We start from the raw sequence: 20610 nt of genomic DNA on the forward strand, positions 1-20610 counted from the left end.
AATGCCACTCTTAAAATGTACTCCTTAGTGACTCTCTAGCTGACTCTCTACCACACTACAGCACTGTTAAAATAATAAAGTTTAAATGCATTAGAGATGAAATTTGTTGAATGGGGTTTGGTTTACATTGTGTCTCAATATGTAGACTTTAATTGGACTGCATGTGTTCTTGTTTTAGTGGTGTTCACCCTGACTGCTTGCCTTCAGAATTTTCCATCATTGCTACTTTTAAGATGCTGGAAGACACTCCACAAAATGTGTGGAATTTATGGCAAGTTAGTGATTCTGCCGGCAAAAACAGAATTGGTATTCGCTTCCTGCGTGACAAAAAATCTCTGGATTTCTTTCATGCCACTCCATCCAAAACACTCATGTTCAGGACATTCAGCAATGTGGACAAGGCTTTTGATGGTTCTTGGCACAAGTTAGCATTAAGTGTGAAAGACGATGATGCAAAATTATTGATTGATTGTCAGGAGGTCAGTGCAGTTCCAGGAAATGAACAGAGAGGTGTTTATGGAAACGGATATACTTTGCTGGTAAAAAGATCAGTTGAAGAGTCTCCTGTTTTGGTAAGTAGCTCTTCTAGCATGAGTAATGTTACTGTACAGTGTCATCTACTGGAAATATAAGAGAAGAAAGCCATTAGGCTAGGTCAGTGAACCTAGTTAGTGTTCAGTGTTTTTATTCTGTGTCCACCTGATTCTTTTTCTAAATACAGTTGTTCAGGGCTGGATTAACCTTTTGTGGGCCCTCATGGAGGCAATGGAGAATGGTGCGGGTAGGTCAGTCTCCGGAGTCAGGAGCCAGCCAGAGGCAATGGGGCATGGCATGGCAGGGGCGGCCCCTCTCCGCCCAATGGGGGGGCACTATTTACTAGGGTTACCATATCTCATAAATAAAAAAAGAGGACCCTCCACGGGCCATGGCCCCGCCCATTTCCCCACCCCTAGCCCCGCCCCAACTCCGCCCCTTCCCCCACCCTAACTCCGCCCCCTCCTCCCTCCCACTCCCAGCCAGGGGGAAAGGGCTGCCCCAGTGCTACCAGCATCATGGTTTCCCGGGCAGCCCCCAGACCCTGCACCCCCAGCCGGCGCTTCCCCAGCGCAGCTGGTGCCCGGGAGGGGAAGCGCCCAGCCGGGGGCGCAGGGTCTGGAGGCTGCCCAGCAAACCGTGAAGCCGGTAGCGCTCGGGCTTTGGGCAGCCCCCATGCCTCCGGACCCTGTGCCCCCGGCCGGGCACTTCCCCTCCGGGGCTCCGGCGACTCTGCGTAACTTACACTGTATAAGTTACACAGAGCCGAAGAGGAGCAGAGCCCCCGCAGCTGGAGGCTCTGCTCCTCTTAGGCTCTGTTTAAGAGCCGGGCTGCCCCAGCGCTACCGGCTTTGGGCAGCCCCCGTGCCCCCAGACTCTGCGCCGCCGGAGCCCGGGAGGGGAAGTGCCCGGCTGGGGGCGCAGGGTCCGGAGGCAAGGGGGCTGCCCGAAGCCGGTAGCTCTCGGGCAGCCCGGTTCTTAAACAGAGCCTCCAGCGGCTGGGGCTCTGTGTAACTGACACTGTGTCAGTTACACAGAGCCCTGGGGGCTGGAGGCTCCAGCCGCCCCCGCTCTGTTTAAGAGCCGGGCTGCCCGAGCGCTACCGGCTTCGGGCAGCCCCGTGCCTCCAGACCCTGCGCCCCCAGCCGGGCACTTCCCCTCCCGGGCTCCGGCGGCGCAGGGTCCGGAGGCACGGGGCTGCCCGAAGCCGGTAGCGCTCGGGCAGCCCGGCTCTTAAATAGAGACCCGGGGACTGGAGCCTCCAGCCGCCGGGGCTGTGTGTAACTGACACAGTGTCAGTTACACAGAGCCGGGCTGCCCGAGAGCTACCGGCTTCGGGCAGCCCCGTGCCTGGAGACCCTGCGCCGCCGGAGCCCGGGAGGGGAAGTGCCCGGCTGGGGGCGCAGGGTCTGGAGGCACGGGGCTGCCCGAAGCCGGTAGCGCTCCGGCAGCCCGGCTCTTAAACAGAGCCTCCAGCGGCTGGGGCTCTGTGTAACTGACACTGTGTCAGTTACACACAGCCCCGGCGGCTGGAGGCTCCAGTCCCCGCGGCTCTATTTAAGAGCCGGGCTGCCGGAGCGCTACCGGCTTCGGGCAGCCCCGTGCCTCCAGACCCTGCGCCCCCAGCCGGGCACTTCCCCTCCCGGGCTCCAGCGGCGCAGGGTCTCCAGGCACGCGGATGCCCGAAGCCGGTAGCTCTCGGGCAGCCCGGCTCTTAAACAGAGCCGCCATTTTCCCGGACATGTTCCGCTTTTTGGCAATTCCCCCCGGACGGGGGTTTGACTGCCGAAAAGCCGGACATGTCCGGGAAAAAGAGGACGTATGGTAACCCTACTATTTACAAACCAGCAGTTGCCAGACACACAGTGGCCTGCCCGGCCCTGTGCTGTCAACTTAACCCTTCCCCTCGTGGGCAGGCCCACGCCCAACACCACACAGCTCCCTATGACCAGAAGCCCCCCAGATCCACCCACAAATGCACAGCACCCTGCACAACACCACCCCTGCCCACAGCCCCACCACAACTGCCCAGCACCCTCCACATAACTCCCACTTCCTAGTGCCCCAGCACACACAGACCCTCCCGGCCCCTTCACAGCCCATCACCGCCCCCATACTCCCCACAGACCCACTCCCCCAACCCCTGCCTCTCGGCCACAGTCACCAGCCCTGCTGGGAGGTGACAGTGTCTGCCGGGCTGAGCCGGCAGCACAGCCAGGGCTGGTCCCAGGGCCAGGAATCGCTCCATCCCCTTGGGAGTGGCGCGATCAGCCAGGCCAGTACCTGCCCCGGCCAGGGTCCCTCAAGATGCACTTGCTTGGAGGGGCCCAGCCAAGCCCTTCACACTGTCTTCCCCCACACACACACCTGGCTGAGACAGGCCAGGCTTCTGCACCAGTCCCAGGCAGCTCAGTTTCAGGGAGACAGGTGGGGCCCCACAGGTGGTAGGAAGCAGAGACTACCCAGAGCCAGAGGTGCACTGAGGTCTGGCCAGGGAGGTGGGGGCAGAGGGCGGAGAGGAGCCCTTGGCCAGCTGGCGGGCAGGCTGAGAGGAGCAAGTGGTGGGCAAGGGGAGCCAGCAGGGTCTCAGGGCACAGTGCAAGCGGAACAGGCCGGGGCCCCTTCTGAGCATGGGCCCAGCTCCATGGAGCCACTGGAGCCATTGTAAACCGGGCATTGCAATTGTTCATAATTGCTCATCGTGCTGCCTGTGGGATTCCATTCCAGACACTAACTATCCTCTGTGCAATCTCCCATAAGGTGAAGTTTCCTTAGCTACAGTTTATATCCTTTTGTTTGTGAACCTTTCAAATGGATCTGTTGCATTTAAATTCCCTCTGCCCCTTAAAATTTAATATCTCCAGCAGGTTCCTTTTTTCTCTCCACTTGCTCCCACTGAAATCAATGACAAAACTCTCATTAATTTTAGAGGTACAGGAGCAGGCTTTTAATTAACAGAAAAGTAGTAGTAAATTTTCATACAGTTATCTATTCAATATTTTTCCTATAAGTGGCACACAGCAATATTTTATTACTTTAGCTAGAGTTCCCTCTGATGGTGAGCATGTGACTCTAAAAATTGTTGTGACTATTTTGTGCAATATAGATTTTTACTATCAGCATTCAGAATAGCAGTGAAATACTTCCTACATATAAATATAATAACAAATGCAATTACTGACCTAGCACAGGCTTTATGCTAGAGGCAACTGTATTTTGATTTAGTATTTCTGTAGGCTATGAATGCAAGCAAACACAGAAGTGTGAGAAAAGATTTTAAAAATTGTTTACCCTTTGTCATTTTATTAGTGGATAATAGAGCATGCAGCAAGTATTTGACTTGAAATTTTGCATTATTCAAGGAAATCAGACTGAGTAATTTAGAATTTAAAAAAAGAAAAGCAGCAGAGACAGAATTTGCTCTTTTAATGTGAGCCAGATTCTGCAGCTACTCCAGATACAGAATTTGTATTGAATTCATTGGAGGGGTGGAAAAAATGGGCGTGGAGAGGAACAATTGGTCAATGTCCGCAACTGTGTGTGTAGACTGAGTGTATGTAGCTGATGCAGATGGAGGCAAATGTGTCTATGTGACGAGGAGCACAAAATGAGTAGGTGTGAGTGTGTGAATTTGCGCGCGTGTGCACTGAGGGGTTTTCTTAGCCCGTTTATTTAGCACATTTGCTATTGCTCACATTAGTTTAATCCAATGATTGTATGTGTCAGGTGGATTTACAACAACTTGAAATGCACTGTGATGCAGATAAAGCTTACTCAGAAGGCTGCTGTGAGCTGTTGGATGTTGTGAGTAGGCTATGTGCTTTCTTTCATGAACTCCTTTGCTTTATCACTAACCTACAGAGTGAGCACAGGTTTTGCAGTGTTCTGTGCAAAATGAGGAATACAGGGCCTCAGGGAAACTTCCCCAAATCACATGTCACATGGGGAGGAGGGGAAGTGTTTGGCTGGGTGGATCAGGATGGTTTTTGCTAAGGGACTGAAGAAGGGATAGAATGGAGCTCAAGATGTTGTCATTATTATGCAGATTCAGAAGGGCTTCATCATCTGGAAATGGGGCAGGGCATTAGTAGCTGAGAGTGGGCTTCAGGGGTGCTGGATCAATTTTTATAGTGGGGATGCTGATGATGGAGACCATGTATTTGGTGTTTGTTATTACTACTTCAAGCCAGGGGTGTGGCAGCACCCCTAGTTCCACCATCACTGGTGAGACTAGGCCTGTAGCGTGTACCTCTCAAGGTACATATGGGGTTCCCAGCAGGCCACTAAATTCAGTTCTGCTTAATGTGAAAGCTGACAGAGCAAGAACTCTCCAAAGCCATGCACCTGATGTGTGTGCCTAATGCCAGCTCTGTTATATGATTCAGGAACATTTTCTAATGCCGTTTGTGGAGAACAGAGATGGCGGCTCCCCATGCCATCAAATCAGTCATGTCCTTCAACTCACTCTTTGCAATGCAAAAAATAAAAAACATGTATCTTCATTGTCAGTGCGGAGCAAGCGCTCAACAGGATCTTACTGGAAACAGAGTATGTAAATGTGCCCATGGGAGACCAGGAGATCAAGGAACAACAGGGCCCAAGGTATAATTTAAAAATCAACTTTCTATTTGTGAAGATCATTTTTAATTTTTGTGTAGAAATTATGCCCCTTTTTCTACTCCTGCACCAGGGGCAAAAAGGAGAGAAGGGAGAACAAGGAAAGTCTGTCAGTGTTGGAAATCTGGTAATTACCATTTATGCTTTATCTTTAATATTAAATAAGACAACATGCCTTCATTGTATAGTCTGCATTGCTCAGTAACGAAGACTGGTGGCTTTGAAAACATGTTCACCGTTGCTGAACATGGTGGACAAAAGGGAGCTTCAGCAGAGGGGCAATGAACTACCTGCTCCTTCCCTTTCTGGTCCAGGTTCCCGCTGAAACCTCGTGACCAAAGGATTTTGCAGCTTCCTTAACCAAAGTTTGTTCAGTGGTCTGTGGTTCAAACCTTTCCATCCTGTGATCCCATGTTACAACAGAAACCAGTTTCAGGACCCCTTTCTAATCTAGCCATAAAGAAAAAGAGGGTAGTCGTGACCCCCACTATTGCTGGGGGTCATGACCTGTGAGTTGAGAATCCATGATCTATTGTTTTGTGTTCTCAGAATACTCACAGAAGTTAGATAAAAAACATAAATACTATTGCTGGAAGGTTGCAACCTAACACTACTTTATTTCTTAGAATTCAGAATAATATCAAACAAGAACCCAAAAACACACAGAGAGAAAACAGGCTGCTCCCTAAGGCAGCAAGGCACAGCTCACCTCATCCTGTTTTAAGCTGGCTCTTTCATTACTGATTCTGTGCTCATGCTTTACTACAGAGCCCCCTAGCCTGCAAGCAGGACCAGGAATGCCACCCCATTCTTAAAGTGATAACATGCAATTCTAACACAGTCCCACATATGGGAAATTAGTTTTAGTCTCATTCCTAAAGAGCAGAAGTCCCTCTTATGATTCAGGAAAAAGACATATTCAGTTTCATGTCAGCTGTCTGAATTTGTCAAGTTAAACCTAAACATCACAGGTTTGATTTCAGTAGTCTTGGTGTCACTTTATGATGTCACCTCATGAGAGCTGGCACTTCAGGAGCCAGTCCCAAAGAATAAAAAGATCATCGATAGTGACTGCGCTCTCTTGTCATCTGACCAGCTTCTTTCCTTCACCCAAGCTCCTACCCCAGTGCGTGAGCCCTGTTGAACTTGCATTGTATCATTTTTGGCTGTGATGTGACAATATCCTCATGCTTTAATCCAACTGTGTAGTTAACACTGGAAATTCTTCTAGGTCGCTCACTCAGTCCCAATAACAATTGCCATTAGATGGTGTTGCAAGATTCAGTAGAGAAGCTAAGGGCAGAATGGGTGTAGAGGTCTCCAGTCTCTAGGGCTAGGTCTACACTACCCGCCTGAACTGGCAGGTAGAAACTGATCTTTCAGGGATCGAATTATCGCGTCTTGTCGGGATGCGACAATCGATCCCCGAATCGATGCTCTTACTCCACCAGCGGAGGTGGGAGTAAGTGCTGTCGACGGGGAGGTCAATTTTGCCGCTGTCCTCACAACGGGGTAAGTCGGCTCCGATAGGTTGAATTCAGCTACGCTAGTCGCATAGCTGAATTTGCGTATCTTAAATTGACCCCCCCTGTAGTGAAGCCCTGCCCTTAGACTGGCTTAAAGACCTTGATTGCCAGCAGGGGAAAACTTGCATTGACTCTTGTGTGGATATAAAAAGAACTTCAGACCCCAATGCAGTCTTTCCAATGACACTCACTAGCACTATATTCACTTAAAACTAAACAATGAAACTGTTTTTCTTGTTAATAGGGAGTCCGTGGTAACCCGGGAAATTATGGAAACACTGGAGAGCCCGGTCCAAAAGTATGACTGACTTATTGTTCAAGTATATAAAAATATCTGATTTTTTTTTTCATTTGTTTGTATCACATTTTATTTTATTTTCCTTTAAGGGTTTAGTGGGCACTAAGGGTGAAAAAGGAATGAGAGGGTTACATGGTGAATGGGTATGTATTGCATTATATTCTGCATGAAGCCAAAGTTCAGAATCAAACAGGAAACTAAGCAACCTATTAACTTTTTTGCCATGTATTTTATGTGAAATATAAAAGGGAAAATGAACAATGTACTTGTGATTTGAAGTATCCCAGAAACATGTTGCCATTGCCAAAATATTAAACAGAATACTTCATCTGTAAATATGAAATGTTAACCATGAATCTGCTATCAGAAATAATTTAGAGCCATAGCTAATTTAGGGCATAGCTTCATTAAAGTCAGTAGAGCTACAGTGATTTACTGCAGCTCAGGTTTTAGTCCATATAACTTGGATATGATTTGAATTAGTAATATCTGTTGGAAAATGCTAGAAAATCAATATGGTTTACAGGGAAATCATCATCAAACTGATCTGGCAGCAAACTAGATAGATAGATAAACTGACTTGTTGCAGTTCTAGTTAGTGCAAATGTATTTTCTGGGTTGATAGTGTTCTTTTCTTTCAAAGGGTGATCAAGGTCCTCTAGGTCTCAAAGGATTACCAGGAGCAGAGGGCTTCAAGGTAAGTACACGTGTCTAAACGCTTTAAATCCTCATGGAAGCATCTCTGTGGTGCATCTTGTAGTGTATCACAGAAATGCAAGACACATTATGGCAATGTCTGCACTGCAGTGGTAGTCATAATTGCAAATTTCTTATGACTTGGAAGCAGTTGTTAGTACTAACTATTTAATTTTTCTCTTAGGGGGTATCTGGAACACCAGGAAACAGAGGAGAGCCTGGGGCAAAAGGAGAAAAGGTTGTTTTTTAATTTCTCTCTCCCAAGTTGAGCTTGCCATTTTCTCTGCTGTATCAGTTTCACTATGGCTGTGAGCTCAAAAGCAAGAGAAACAAGCTCAGACCTTGTCAGTACTAGGATGGGAAACCTTCATGGAAAAAACAGGGAGCTGCCGAAAATGATGATGATGATGACTCAGTAGATGGCATTATTTTCTTTGAGTGGAGACTGAACCATTTCTCCAGCATGTTCTACAGGGTAATGAACTGCTGATAAGTTTTGTCACTGAAGTTCTGACTGTTTGCGCTCTTTAAATGATCCCATAGTGTCTTTGCCAAATTCTTGGGTCACTTGTTACACTCTGAATAACTAAAATTTTCCTAGTAATTTCAGTTGAAGGCATTTTTTCATCCCCCCCTCCTAAAAACTGCTGTGTTGTGTTGTTGGTCCAGAAGGGCTGCTATGTTCCACCCCACGGGTGGCTGCATTTCAGTAGTGAATGAGTGATCCTTGCATAGACAATACATAAAGTGCTATAGTATTTCAATTATAGGCGTGGGATTCCTATGTAAAGATTTCTATGTAAAGTGTATTGGGATCCTTGATAACTCATTACTATTTAGTAAAAAACAGAGAATCCTGTGGCACCTTTAAGACTAACAGATGTATTGGAGCATAAGCCTTCGTGGACAGATCCAGACTAACACGGCTACCCTTCTGATACTATTTAGTGCGTTTCTGTTTTAGATTTCTGCTGGAGGTTTACATAGTCATATTACATGAAATAGAAGTTTTGTGTATTAAATATTTGTGTCCAGGACTGAATTACCGGTAGTTATTTTTTTAACATTTCAGGGAGAACTAGGGCTTGTTGAAATCATGGGATTCCAAGGAGTGAAGGTACTATGCTTTAGAGAGAGAATAATATTACATACACACTGCAAAACAACCTTGCTATACCTAGAATTGAACACAGTATTTTGAATGTGTTAATATGTTGTTTAGGTGTCTGATATCAATACACAAAAAGAAACTATATATCTTCACCCTAAAATGACTTATTTAGGATTGTTTTCCTAGGAAGAACAGAAGTAAAAATCTTAATGAGGTAGCACAGAATGTCTCCTCTGTAATTAGGGTTGCCAACTTTCTAATTGCACAAAACTGAACACCCTTGCCCTGCTCCTGCCCCGCCCCTTCTCTGAGGCCCTTCCTCCCACTCACTCCATCTGCCCTCCCTCAGTCACTTGCTCTCCCCCACCCTCACTCACTGTCTCTGGGCTGGGGCAGGAAGTTGGAGTGCAGGAGGAAGTGAGGGCTCCCCATCTGGGGGTGCAGGCTCTGGGGTAGAGCCAGGGATGAGAGGTTTGGGGTGCAGGAGGGGGCACGGGCTGTGGCTGGGCATGTGAGCTCTGGGCTGCAGGTGGGGGCTCAGGGTGGGGCACAGATTTGGGGTGCAGGAGGGGTTTGGGGTGCAGGCTCCAGGAGGGAGTTTGGGTGTGGGAGGGGGTTCGTGGTGTGGGCTCCAGCTGGACGGAATTTATCTCAGGTGGCTCCCAGTCCATGGCACAGTGAGGCTAAGGCAGGCTCCCTGCCTGCCCTGGCTCTGCCGTTCCCGGCCAATGGGAGCTGCGGAGCTGGTGCTTGGAGTGGGGGCAGTGCATGGAGCCTCTCTGGCCACTCCTGTGCCTAGGAGCTAGACATGCTGGCCGCTTCTGGGAGCCATGCAGAGCTAGGGCAGGCAGGGAGCCTGCCTTAGCCCTGCTGCGCCGCCGACTGGACTTTTGCTGGCCTAGTACATTGTGCTGACTGAAGCTGCCAGGCTCCCTTTTCGATCGGCCGTTCTGGTCGAAAACCAGACACTTAGCAACCTTCAGCATAATAGACTTTGCAGTTGTTCTGGGAAGAAAATGGCAGCTGTCTAGAAATTTTAAGGTGCAGCATACAGAAAACAAAGGCATCACTGTTCCATACCTACATACACCATAAGGTGATTATCTTACCTGTTGAGAACTCAATTTTGTTTTTGTCTGTTGTTGTGCTTCTAGGGTAATGAAGGCTTCTCTGGGGCTGATGATTTACCAGGCCAAGAAGGACCTAGGGTAATATTAACTAAAGCACATATTTACACACAATTCCTTAAATCCACTAGTTAGTTTTAACACTTAAGGTAATTAGCATTGGAACAACTTACTAAAGAAAGTGGTGGAAATCTTTAAATCAGGATGGTCTTTCTAAGATATGCTGTAGCTGAACCAGAAGTTATGGACTCAATGCAGGAATCACTGAGTGAAATTCTATGGCCTATGTTAAGCATGAGGTCAGGCTACATGATCCTAAGGGTCTCATTTAATCTTAAACTCCATGAATCGCCTCTATTTATTCCCATAAAGATCAATCTGTGAGAATGTCAAACACTGCTCAGAATCTGTCACTATGTATTTTTCTACATTATTTAACACTTTTTCATTAGCTTTAGTGTTTGTTCTTTTTAAATTAGTGAAGTAAATGTCATGGAGCTTTGCCTATTTACTCCTGCTAAACTCCCCCTTGTGCTAACCTCACCAGACTACTGCACTGGATCCAAACCTCCGGATCTCATGGGCTTTTCAACGTACTGAGTTGCAGTAGCATTCAAACACTTCTTTTCTATATCTGGTCTTTGAGGCATACTCCTGTTGTACAGTCTCCAAGTCTGGTATTGCTTCTCGGGATGGGGGCCCTGTGGTCCAGCTACCCTGTGCCCCAAGATCAGTGCTGACCCCCAACTCACAAGATCCACAATTTGTGGGTGCTCTAGATTAGTATTTCACCCTCCAGGGACTTTGTGACAGTTAAAGCAAGTAACAGTGTAGTGGTTCAGCGGCAGGGTTCCTCCCCTTCCAGGTCCAGGGAAGGCCAGTCTGCCTCACTAAGTCTCTGGGCGTGGCCTGTCATGGGGATTTAGTGGCACAGCAAGAGTCTATAGCTCAGACCTGTGTTCAGGGTTGAGCAACTATAGCAGTTCAGTAGCCCAGGCCCTCAGTCAGGGTGGGGCAACAGGAGTCTAGGGCTCAGGCTGTGGTCAGGGCCGAGCAGCAAGGGGTTCAGGCATCCTAGCTTCGGTGGATGACCGACAAACACTGGCTCCATGGCATAGAGAGGGGGAGATGGTCACCCCAGGGTTGGGGTGGTGGCAAAGGCCCACCCACTCCACCCCAGCACCCTAACAGTGACAGCAGGATTTGCCACTGGGTCAGCGGGGATTCTGACCATAATAAGCTGACCTAAACTCAGATGGTGCTGCAGCTAGTCTTGAGTCAGCTGCCCCTGGGCCACTTCCTAACTGCCCCTTGGGTTGTACCTGGGTCTGCAAAGGGTTGTCCAGATCATCAGGACTCCTACTCCTGGTAACTCCATGGTCAGGTCAGCATATGGCTCTGGCCAGTCCTCAGCTCCCCAGGGGCCTGCAGCAGTCTCCCAGCTCTGGAGCAAGCAGGAGCCCCACCTTTTATACTTCCTGTCCCGCCCACTGACTTCTGGTGGGAGGGTTCAGCATGGCCTAGCTCCACCCACCAGGGCTCGGTGTGGGGTTCCTCCCCCTCTGGGTGTGTGGGAGGCCACTCCACTTCACTACACATATGGACTACTAAATCACACACACACTTTACTCTTAGACACAGCACAGAGATATACAGATCTAGGGAAAAGCAACAAACACCTGCACACAAGACCCTTCCTTATTCAGTGGGTCTTAGCCAGGGCATCCAAGATTATTCTGCACTCCTTTTTCTCCTATGCAATCTTGTCCTCTGGTTTGGAACTGGTCTTGCTGCAGAGACGTTTTTAATAGCAAATTTTAACATCTTTGTCTCTTACTGCCCTTCCCATTCTCCAATACTTTGTTACAGTGGATCATTAGGAAGTCAATAGTCTTTGGCCAGTAGTCTCCCCTTGGACTACAGTTCTTGATACCTGTATTGCTTGGTTAAATATCAGCGATTGGGCTGTCTGTATCCATTGTCTGCCATCCTGCAGAGGAGGACTAAGACTATGTCTATGCTATAATTACTTTGGTATAACTTACATTGCTCAGGGGTGTGAAAAAGTCACCTCCCCAGGTGATGTAAGTTATACTGACGTAAGTGCCAATGACATAGCTATCGCTTCTCACAGAGGTGGAGTTATTAAGCCAACAGGAAAGCTCTCTCTGTCTGCTTATAGCATCTTCACCAGAAGCCCTACAGTTGCATTGGTGCCGCTGTAAATGATGTAGTGTAGACATAGCCTAAGTTAATTATTTGTCCCCCCTGTGGCAGACATCATGATAGTCAATCAAATAGAAAAATGTGTATACAATATTCATAAAAAATAATACAGATATCTCCCATGTTCTTCACACTTCTTTTATTACTTTTAGATAAACACCACACAAATTATTACAACGAATGTTCCAGTGGAACCAAAATATTTTCCATTATTCTTATAATGCTTACAGGCTACAGGTGCCTTCCAAGACTCCATTATCTTCAATATTCAGGTGTAAGATTGACTTTGTGCTCCTAGTGGACAGTAATGTATCTTATTTGTACGTGGTGATTTTATACAGGTTACAGTTACACTGATAATTCATAGTAGAAGTTAGTTGTTCATGAAGTACCTCTTTTTACACAATGCAGGTATTTGTGTTTGTTAATTGCAGGGTCTCGTTGGTGTTCCAGGGGATTTTGGTCCACCCGGACCAAAAGGAGCTCCAGTAAGCTATGTTTCTTCTTTACAAGAACTAGCAACTCTACTGTATCTAAAGCTAGACTACTAAAGAGAGAGGGACCATATGGTTTAGCGGATTGGTAAATGGGAAATGGAGTCTTTTACTGCTAGGTCACCAGTTCAAATGCATCCCAAGCTGCTAGTGATTAGTCTCACAAGTTGTTTCCATCTGACGTTAATTGACTGGTCTCTAAAACAAAATGCTCTTAGTCCAGTTCCCACTAGACAGTAATATCACGAGAACCATTATCACGATTAGCACTCATTAGCATTGATATTGGCAGAACTGAATAGATGGTGACCTCACTCTCCACACATAAAAGAATCATATAAAATTCACAAAAGAAGAACAAGGGACTGTCATAGGGACATGGCTGCTCAGTAGTGCTCCCTGTTGGCCAAACACAGTGCTGTGCCTCAGTTTCCCTCCCCCAGGTGGGTCTCCCTGGCTCTTTGCACACTAGTCTGTGCTGGAGATGTGGCTTAGCTCTCCAGCCAAGTCACAACAAACATAACCTCTTCTGGGGTAGCAAGAGTCAAAACTAAAAAGTCCCACCAAATAGAAAAGTCCCTCACCTTCTGGGCTCAGTGCCTCATGTCCTTCCTGGACCTGGTATAGAGCCCCAGGCTGGTTCCCCTGGATGACCCTTTTCCTTGCAGGACCTATCACAGAAGCCTGCCAGCCTGAGCACCTGCCTGCTCACTCCTTGTGCTTTCAACTTTTGACTGACCTCACTCTCATTCCATTAGTCTATCACCTGACCCTCCTTAGTCCCGCCCCTTAGGCTGTGTAACGACTGGTGTGTGTATGATGCATCCCTGCTTATTGCCTCCTGCTTCCTGTTTCTGTTTGTTTCCTGGTTCCTGCTCCCTGAACTCAGTATTCCAGTGTCTGTTTCTGTGCATGTACATAGCGTTGGGTGTGTAGAGTTACCCAGGCCCTGCTGTTACATACCTGACATTTGGATTGGAGCTCACCCACAGTTATCATATAAAGGAAGAATGGCAACATTTGAATGTGCACAGATTTTAGAGCAGTTAATAAATATACGAAACATGAGCAGTTTCAATTGCCAACCTTCAAAGGGGTGATATGCCAAGTAAGTAGATCCTAGACTTTCTCTGAGTTGGATTACCGATCCATTTATTGGCAAATACCTGTGGCTTGAAAGTTCACAGCTTTTATTGACTTTCAGTACACGATTTGGGAGGTACTACTATCAATGGCTACCTTTTAGTGTAGTTTCTGCTCCTGGGGTTTTTCTGAGAGTGATCTCTTAGCTCTTCGATAATATCCAGGATGACATTCTCATCTTTGCTAAGACCCTTCCTGAGCATAATGCTATTCTGGACCAGCTAGACCAACTCCAACAAATTGGCATACAGTTGGGGTATGTCTACACTACGGGATTACTCCGAATTTACAGAATTTGATTTTTGGCAACCGATTGTATAAAGTCAAGTGCATGCGGCCACACTAAGCACATTAATTTGGCGGTGTGCGTCCATGTACCAAGGCTAGCGTTGACTTCCGGAGCGTTGCACTGTGGGTAGCTATCCCATAGCTATCCCATAGCTCCCGCAGTCTCCCCCGCCCATTGGAATTCTGGGTTGAGATCCCAATGCCTGATGGGGCAAAAAACATTGTCACTGGTGGTTCTGGGTACAGCCTCACCCCTCCCTCCATGAAAGCAATGGCAGACAACCGTTTCGCACCTCTTTTCCTGGGTGAACTGTGCAGACACCATACCACGGCAAGCATGGAGCCCACTCAACTCAAGACAGCAGTCATGACCATTGTAAACACCTCACACATTATTGTGCAGTTTATGCTGAAACAGGACATGAAAAACCAGGTGAGGAGGAGGTGGCTATGGCAGCATGGCAACAAGAGTGAGGAGGACATGGACACAGAATTCTCTCAAACTGCGGGCCCCGGCGCTTTGGAAATCATGCTGTTAATGGGGCAGGTTATAGCTGTAGAATGCCGATTCTGGGAAACAAGCACAGACTGGTGGGACCGCATAGTGTTGCAGGTCTGGGACGATTCCCAGTGGCTGCGTAACTTTCTCATGCGTAAGGGCACTTTCATGGAACTTTGTGACGTGCTTTCCCCTGCCCTGAAGCACCAGAATACCAAGATGAGAGCAACCCTCTCAGTTGAGAAGCGAGTGGCAATAGCCCTGTGGAAGCTTGCAACGCCAGACAGCTACCGGTCAGTCAGGAATCAATTTGGAGTGGGCAAATCTACTGTGGGGGCTGCTGTGATGCAAGTAGCCAAAGCAATCATTGAGCTGCTGCTACCAAAGGTAGTGACTCTGGGAAATATGCAAGTCATAGTAGATGGCTTTGCTGCAATAGGATTCCCTATCTTGGCATCGGAGCACCAGGGCAGCCAGTACATAAACCGCAAGGGGTACTTTTCAATGGTGCTGCAAGCACTGGTGGATCACAAGGGACGTTTCACCAACATCAACGTGGGTTGGCCGGGAAGGGTTCATGATGTTCACGTCTTCAGGAACACTAATCTGTTTAAACGGCTGCAGCAAGGGATTTATTTCCCAGACCAGAAAATAACCGTTGGGGATATTGAAATGCCTATAGTTATCCTTGGGGACCCAGCCTACCCCTTAATGCCATGGCTCATGAAGCCATACACAGGCAGCCTGGACAGTAGTCAGGAGCTGTTCAACTACAGGCTGAGCAAGTGCAGAATGGTGGAAGAATGTGCTTTTGGACGTTTAAAGGGTCGCTGGTGCACTTTCTGACTCACTCAGACCTCAGCGAAACCAATATTCCCATTGTTATTGCTGCTTGCTGCGTGCTCCACAATCTCTGTGACAGTAAGGGGGAGACCTTTATGGCGGGATGGGAGGTTGAGGCAAATTGCCTGGCCGCTGATTACACGCAGCCAGGCACCAGGGCAATTAGAAGAGTACACCAGGAAGCACTGCGCATCAGAGAAGTTTTGAAAAACAGTTTCATGACTGGCCAGGCTACGGTGTGAAAGTTCTGTTTGTTTCTCCTTGATGAAAACCCGCCCCCTTGATTGACTCATTCTCTGTAAGCAACCCACCCTCCCCCTTCGATCACAGCTTGCTTTCAAAGGAAATAAAGTCACTATCATTTAAAAATAATGTATTATTTATTAATTGATTATAAAAAGAGGGACAGAACTGACAAGGTAGCCCGGGTGGGGTTTGGGAGGAGAGAAGGAGGGAAGGAAAAGGCCACTTCAAAAGTTCAAAGTAATGACAGCCTTTTGCTTGGGCTGTCCACTGGGGTGGAGTGGCAGGGTGCACGGAGCCTCCCTCCCTGTGTTCTTATATGTCTGGGTGAGGAGGCTATGGAACTTGGGGAGGGGGGAGAACGGTTATACAGGGGCTGCAGCAGCACTCTGTGATCCTGTTGCCGTTCCTGAAGCTCCACCAGACGCCGAAGCATGTCCGTTTGATCCCGCAGTAGCCCCAGCTTTGCATCTTGCCTCCTCTGATCTTCCTGCCATCACCTCTGATCTTCCTGCCACCACCGCTCATCTCGAGCGTCCCTCCTCTCTTCACGGTGGTCCCGCCTGTCCTCACGTTCACTGGCATCTTTCCTGTACTTTGATACTGTGTCCTTCCACTCATTCAGATGAGCTCTTTCATTGTGGGTCGATTGCATGATTTCCGAGAACATTTAGTCTTGCGTGCGTTTTTTTCACCGCCTTATCTGAGATAGATAGTGCTGTGTGCTCTTCCGGACAGAGGAGGGAGGCTTGAAAAATTTGCAGCTGCGGGAGGGAGGGAAAAAAGGGAAAGAAGTATTTTAAAAGATACATTTTACAGAACAATGCTTATACTCTTTCACGGTGAACAACACTACATTCACATTCACATTACATAGCACGTGATTTCGGTACAAGGTCACATTTTGCATCTTATATTGAGTGCCTGCGGCTTTGGTGTTAGAGATCACAGATTCAGGGCCGGGAAACGGAATTCGGCTTGCATGCAGTCATGGTAAGCCATTGTCTTTCGGCTTCTGCAACCTTCATTACAGCAGCACCCTCCTTTCCCATACCAAGCAAAGCCTGTTGAGTGCTGCGGTTTTCCTGTTAACGTGCTGTAGCAGAAACCAAACTAAACCCCACCACCACCCATCCAATTCTCTGGGATGATCGCTTTACGCCTCCCCACACCGGGTGGCTGGTATCAGGGAAGATCCCAACAGAAACCAAATGGCCACCTCTGACCCTTAATTAAATTCCCATATTTCAACGAGGTTACCATGAACGATATCACTCTCCTGAGGATAACACAGCGAGATAAAGAACGGATGTTGCTTGAATGCCAGCAAACACCGGGACCATACGCTGCCAGGCTTTGTCATGCAATGATACCAGATTACTTGCTACTAGCATGGCATGGTCAAATGTCCTACCATGGAGGACGGAATAAGGCTGCACTGCCCAGAAACCTTCTGCAAAGGCTTTCGGAGTACCTCCAGGAGAGCGTCATGGAGATGTCCCTGGAGGATTTCTGCTCCATCCCCAGACATGTTAACAGACTTTTCCAGTAGCCGTACTGGCCTTGAATGCATCTCAAGTCCTCAGGGCAAATTAATCATTAAAAAATGCTTGCTTTTAAACTATGTTTTATATTTACAATGGTACACTCACCTGAGGTCCTTTCCATGGGTTCATGGTCTGGGATTCCGCCTTGGGAGGGTTGGGAGGGTACTTCAGTCAGGCTGAGAAAAAGATCCTGGCTGTTGGGGAGAACGGAGTGCTGTGTGCTCTCCACAAGCTCGTCCTCATCCTCCTCTTCCTCATCTTCCCCGTCCACAGAATCCTCAGGCATGGCTGAGAGTACCTCCTCCTCGGAATCCACGGTCAGGGGTGGAGTAGTGGTGGTGGCCCCCCCTACAATTGCATGCAGCTCAGCGTAGAAGCGGCATGTCTGCGGCTCTCACCTGGACCTTCCGTTTGCTTCTTTGGTTTTCTGATATGCTCGTCTGAGCTCCTTAACCTTCACACGGCACTGATATGAGTCCCTATTGTGGCCTCTCTCCATCATGCCCTTGGAGATTTTTTTCAAATGTTTTGGCATTTCATCTTTTGGAACATAGTTCTGCTAGCACGGAATCCTCTCCCCATTTAGCGATCAGATCCAGTACCTCCCATACGGTCCATGCTGGTGCTCTTTTTCGATTCTTGGACTGCATGGTTACCTGTGCTCATGAGCTCTGCGTGGTCACCTGTGCTCTCCACACTGGGCACCAGGAAATGAAATTGAAAGTTCGCGGGGCTTTTCCTGTCTACCTGGCCAGTGCATCCAAGTTCAAATTGCTTTCCAGAGCGGTCACAGTGGTGCACTGTGGGATAGCTCCCGGAGGCCAATACCATTGAATTTCGTCCATACTAATCCTAATTCGAACCAGCAATGTCGATTTCAGTGCTACTCCCCTCGTCAGAGAGGAGTACAGAAATCGATTTTAAGAACCCTTTATGTCGAAGTAAATGGCTTGGTTGTGTGGATGGGTGCAGGGTTAATTCGATTTAACACTGCTACATTCAACCTAAACTCATAGTGTAGACCAGGCCTTGAATTCAGCCAAGTGCAGTTTAACAAAAGATGCTGTATAGTTTGTAGGGAATTCTGTCTGTCGATGGTATGAAACCAACATCTGAATGGCTCCATGCTGTTGCTTTGCTACCATCACCCACTGATAGTAGCACTTTATGTTCATTCCTTGGTCTAGCTCAATATAGAGGTTGCCATGCTTTGCCACATTTTAGTTTGTGGCCAGTTGGTTTGGACTAAAGAGACAAAGCAGGGTTTTGAAGTCCTCTTTGGGATCCAATCCCATGCTTATTTTGATCCAAGGAAGCCTGTAGTGACTTAGACTGATGCATGCAATTGGGACCTGGGCGCAGTTCCCATGGCTATACTCTGTACACTGTTATAGATTATTACTCACTTTATCTATTTGCATTCATAATTTCACAAGACACGTGAAAGGAGCTCATTTCTTGCCTCATCATTTTATATGTGATGTTTGGCCTGCCAGAGAGCCTTGTTTCAGATAATGGGACGCCTTTTGTATCAAGATGGTTTGAAGGTTTTCTGAGGAATATTGTTAAAGTACATTATAAACCTGCTGTGTACCATCCCCAAGGAAATGGGATAGTGGAGAGACTGCATGGGACTCTGAAGAAATGTGTAGCTTGCATACTGGAGGAAAGTCTAGATACATCCCTTTCTATTGCATTGAGTCTTAGCTTATATGATATTGGGTGTACACTTCATGAATGTACTGGAGAAACCCTTATCTATTGGCTCTTCAGCCAACCTATGAGGAACAAGTTGCCTCTGCTGATGGAAAAGTTTCATCCCACCCCTCAGAGCCAACTGATGGGACTAGGAAATATATGAGTTTTAACAAGCGCATCTGTGCAAGACTTCATGCATTCTATCCTGGACAAGCATCATATGTTAGATGAGGATCTGGAAGAATTTTTGATGTTTGTGGCATGATCTTGGAGGCTGAAGGGTATAGAGAGTGGCAAGTACATTTATCACATGGAGAACATGTTGTTAACCAGCGAGATATACTGTGTACTGAAAGGGAAACAAATAGGGAAGAGGACACTCTTTTTCTGTGTATGATGATGTCATGTGGCCAATTGGGAAAGTTGCACCAGAGCAACAGCATCCACCCCCTGCATTGAATCGGAGGTATAACCTATGGCCCTGGGCAGGGCCGGCTCCAGGCACCAGCTTAGCAAGCAGGTGCTTGGGGTGGCCACTCCAGAGGGGGGTGGCATGTCCAGCTATTCAGCAGAGGGTCCCTCACTCCGGCTCTGAGTGAAAGACTTCCTGCCGAATTGCCGCCGAAGTGCCGCAGATCGCGATCGTGATTGTGGCTTTTTGGGAGGGGGGAGGGGGGCTACTTGGAGCAGCAAAAGCTCTGGAGCCGGCCCTGGCCCTGGGATCACCCCTAGTTTCCAGCAAGGTGCTGTTGAATGTTTGGGGGAAAAAAGAAGGAAATTGTGATGACTGGTGTGTGTGTGTGTGTGTGTGTGTGTGTGTGCGTGCATGTGCTTCCTGCTTATTGCTTCCTGCTTCCTGTTCCTATTTTTTTCCTGGTTCCTGCTCCCTGAACTCAGTTCAGTGTTCTTGTGTGTGTGTGTACGGTTACTCAAGGCCTGTTGCTACATACCTGCCATTTGGACTGCTATTGTATTTTGTTCCAGCTGTTGCTGACTTAACTGTGCCATGGTTATACATTTTGATTGACCACCTGCGTGTCTTGCTTCGATTTCCTTGTGTCTTGGGATTGCTGGTCTGGGTGCATCAGCATGTTACAGGTTGTGAAGCAACTAATTAATTATGGTACAGGTGTGGCTGGCCTCCATATACTTTTAAAGGGGACAGTCACCCTGTGACAGGAGCCTATCCTGCTCCCATTGATTTCAGTGTCAAAACACCCATTGAGTTAAATAGGATTGTGCCCTAAATAGTAATAGAAAAATACAATTTGAAAAACGAGTGGAAAGAATGACTAGGGATAGAGGGAGCAGAAAACATTTACAGGGCAGAGATGTTATGTATGAGATGTTACTTTTAGGCAAACAAACTCTAAAACAATTAGGGCCAGATTTATTAATTGGCTTCAGTAGAGCTCCATTGGGATGAATTTGCCACTAACATTTCTCAACCATTGCTTTGTATTAGTGTTTGACAGACCAAAGTTCAGTACTGAAGCTTCCCATTCATGGTTGGATTGACACCTTGACCAACTTGAGTAAGGGACAGCATGTTCTCGTACAGTCTCTGAAAGCCACACAATTAAGTCCCTGCTTTCTCCTTGTTCTGTGGGGAAATAAGATGCACCAGTGTTTTTCCTGGTACAGGTACTTCCTCTTTTTGGCCAGCTCAGCTCCACCCACTCTATTCCCCTGCCTACCTACCCCTGCTCACCCATGTGGG

The 20610-nt window shown here is 47.6% G+C and overlaps 1 protein-coding gene across 1 annotated transcript in view; it reads left to right on the forward strand.

Annotated features, from left to right (window-relative positions):
- LOC128834281 (collagen alpha-1(IX) chain-like) overlaps positions 1 to 20610 on the forward strand; it is a 50344-nt gene that overhangs the window by 15976 nt on the left and 13758 nt on the right. Inside the window, exons 4-14 of the mRNA XM_054022889.1 lie at positions 179 to 572; positions 4261 to 4338; positions 5044 to 5136; positions 5225 to 5278; positions 6922 to 6975; positions 7065 to 7118; positions 7619 to 7672; positions 7856 to 7909; positions 8744 to 8788; positions 9937 to 9990; positions 12570 to 12623. Of these exons, the coding sequence (XP_053878864.1) occupies positions 179 to 572; positions 4261 to 4338; positions 5044 to 5136; positions 5225 to 5278; positions 6922 to 6975; positions 7065 to 7118; positions 7619 to 7672; positions 7856 to 7909; positions 8744 to 8788; positions 9937 to 9990; positions 12570 to 12623 (988 nt within the window). The remainder of the gene's footprint in view (positions 1 to 178; positions 573 to 4260; positions 4339 to 5043; positions 5137 to 5224; positions 5279 to 6921; positions 6976 to 7064; positions 7119 to 7618; positions 7673 to 7855; positions 7910 to 8743; positions 8789 to 9936; positions 9991 to 12569; positions 12624 to 20610) is intronic.

This window comes from Malaclemys terrapin, chromosome 3 (assembly GCF_027887155.1).
Source record: "Malaclemys terrapin pileata isolate rMalTer1 chromosome 3, rMalTer1.hap1, whole genome shotgun sequence".
Taxonomy (NCBI): Eukaryota; Metazoa; Chordata; order Testudines; family Emydidae; genus Malaclemys; species Malaclemys terrapin.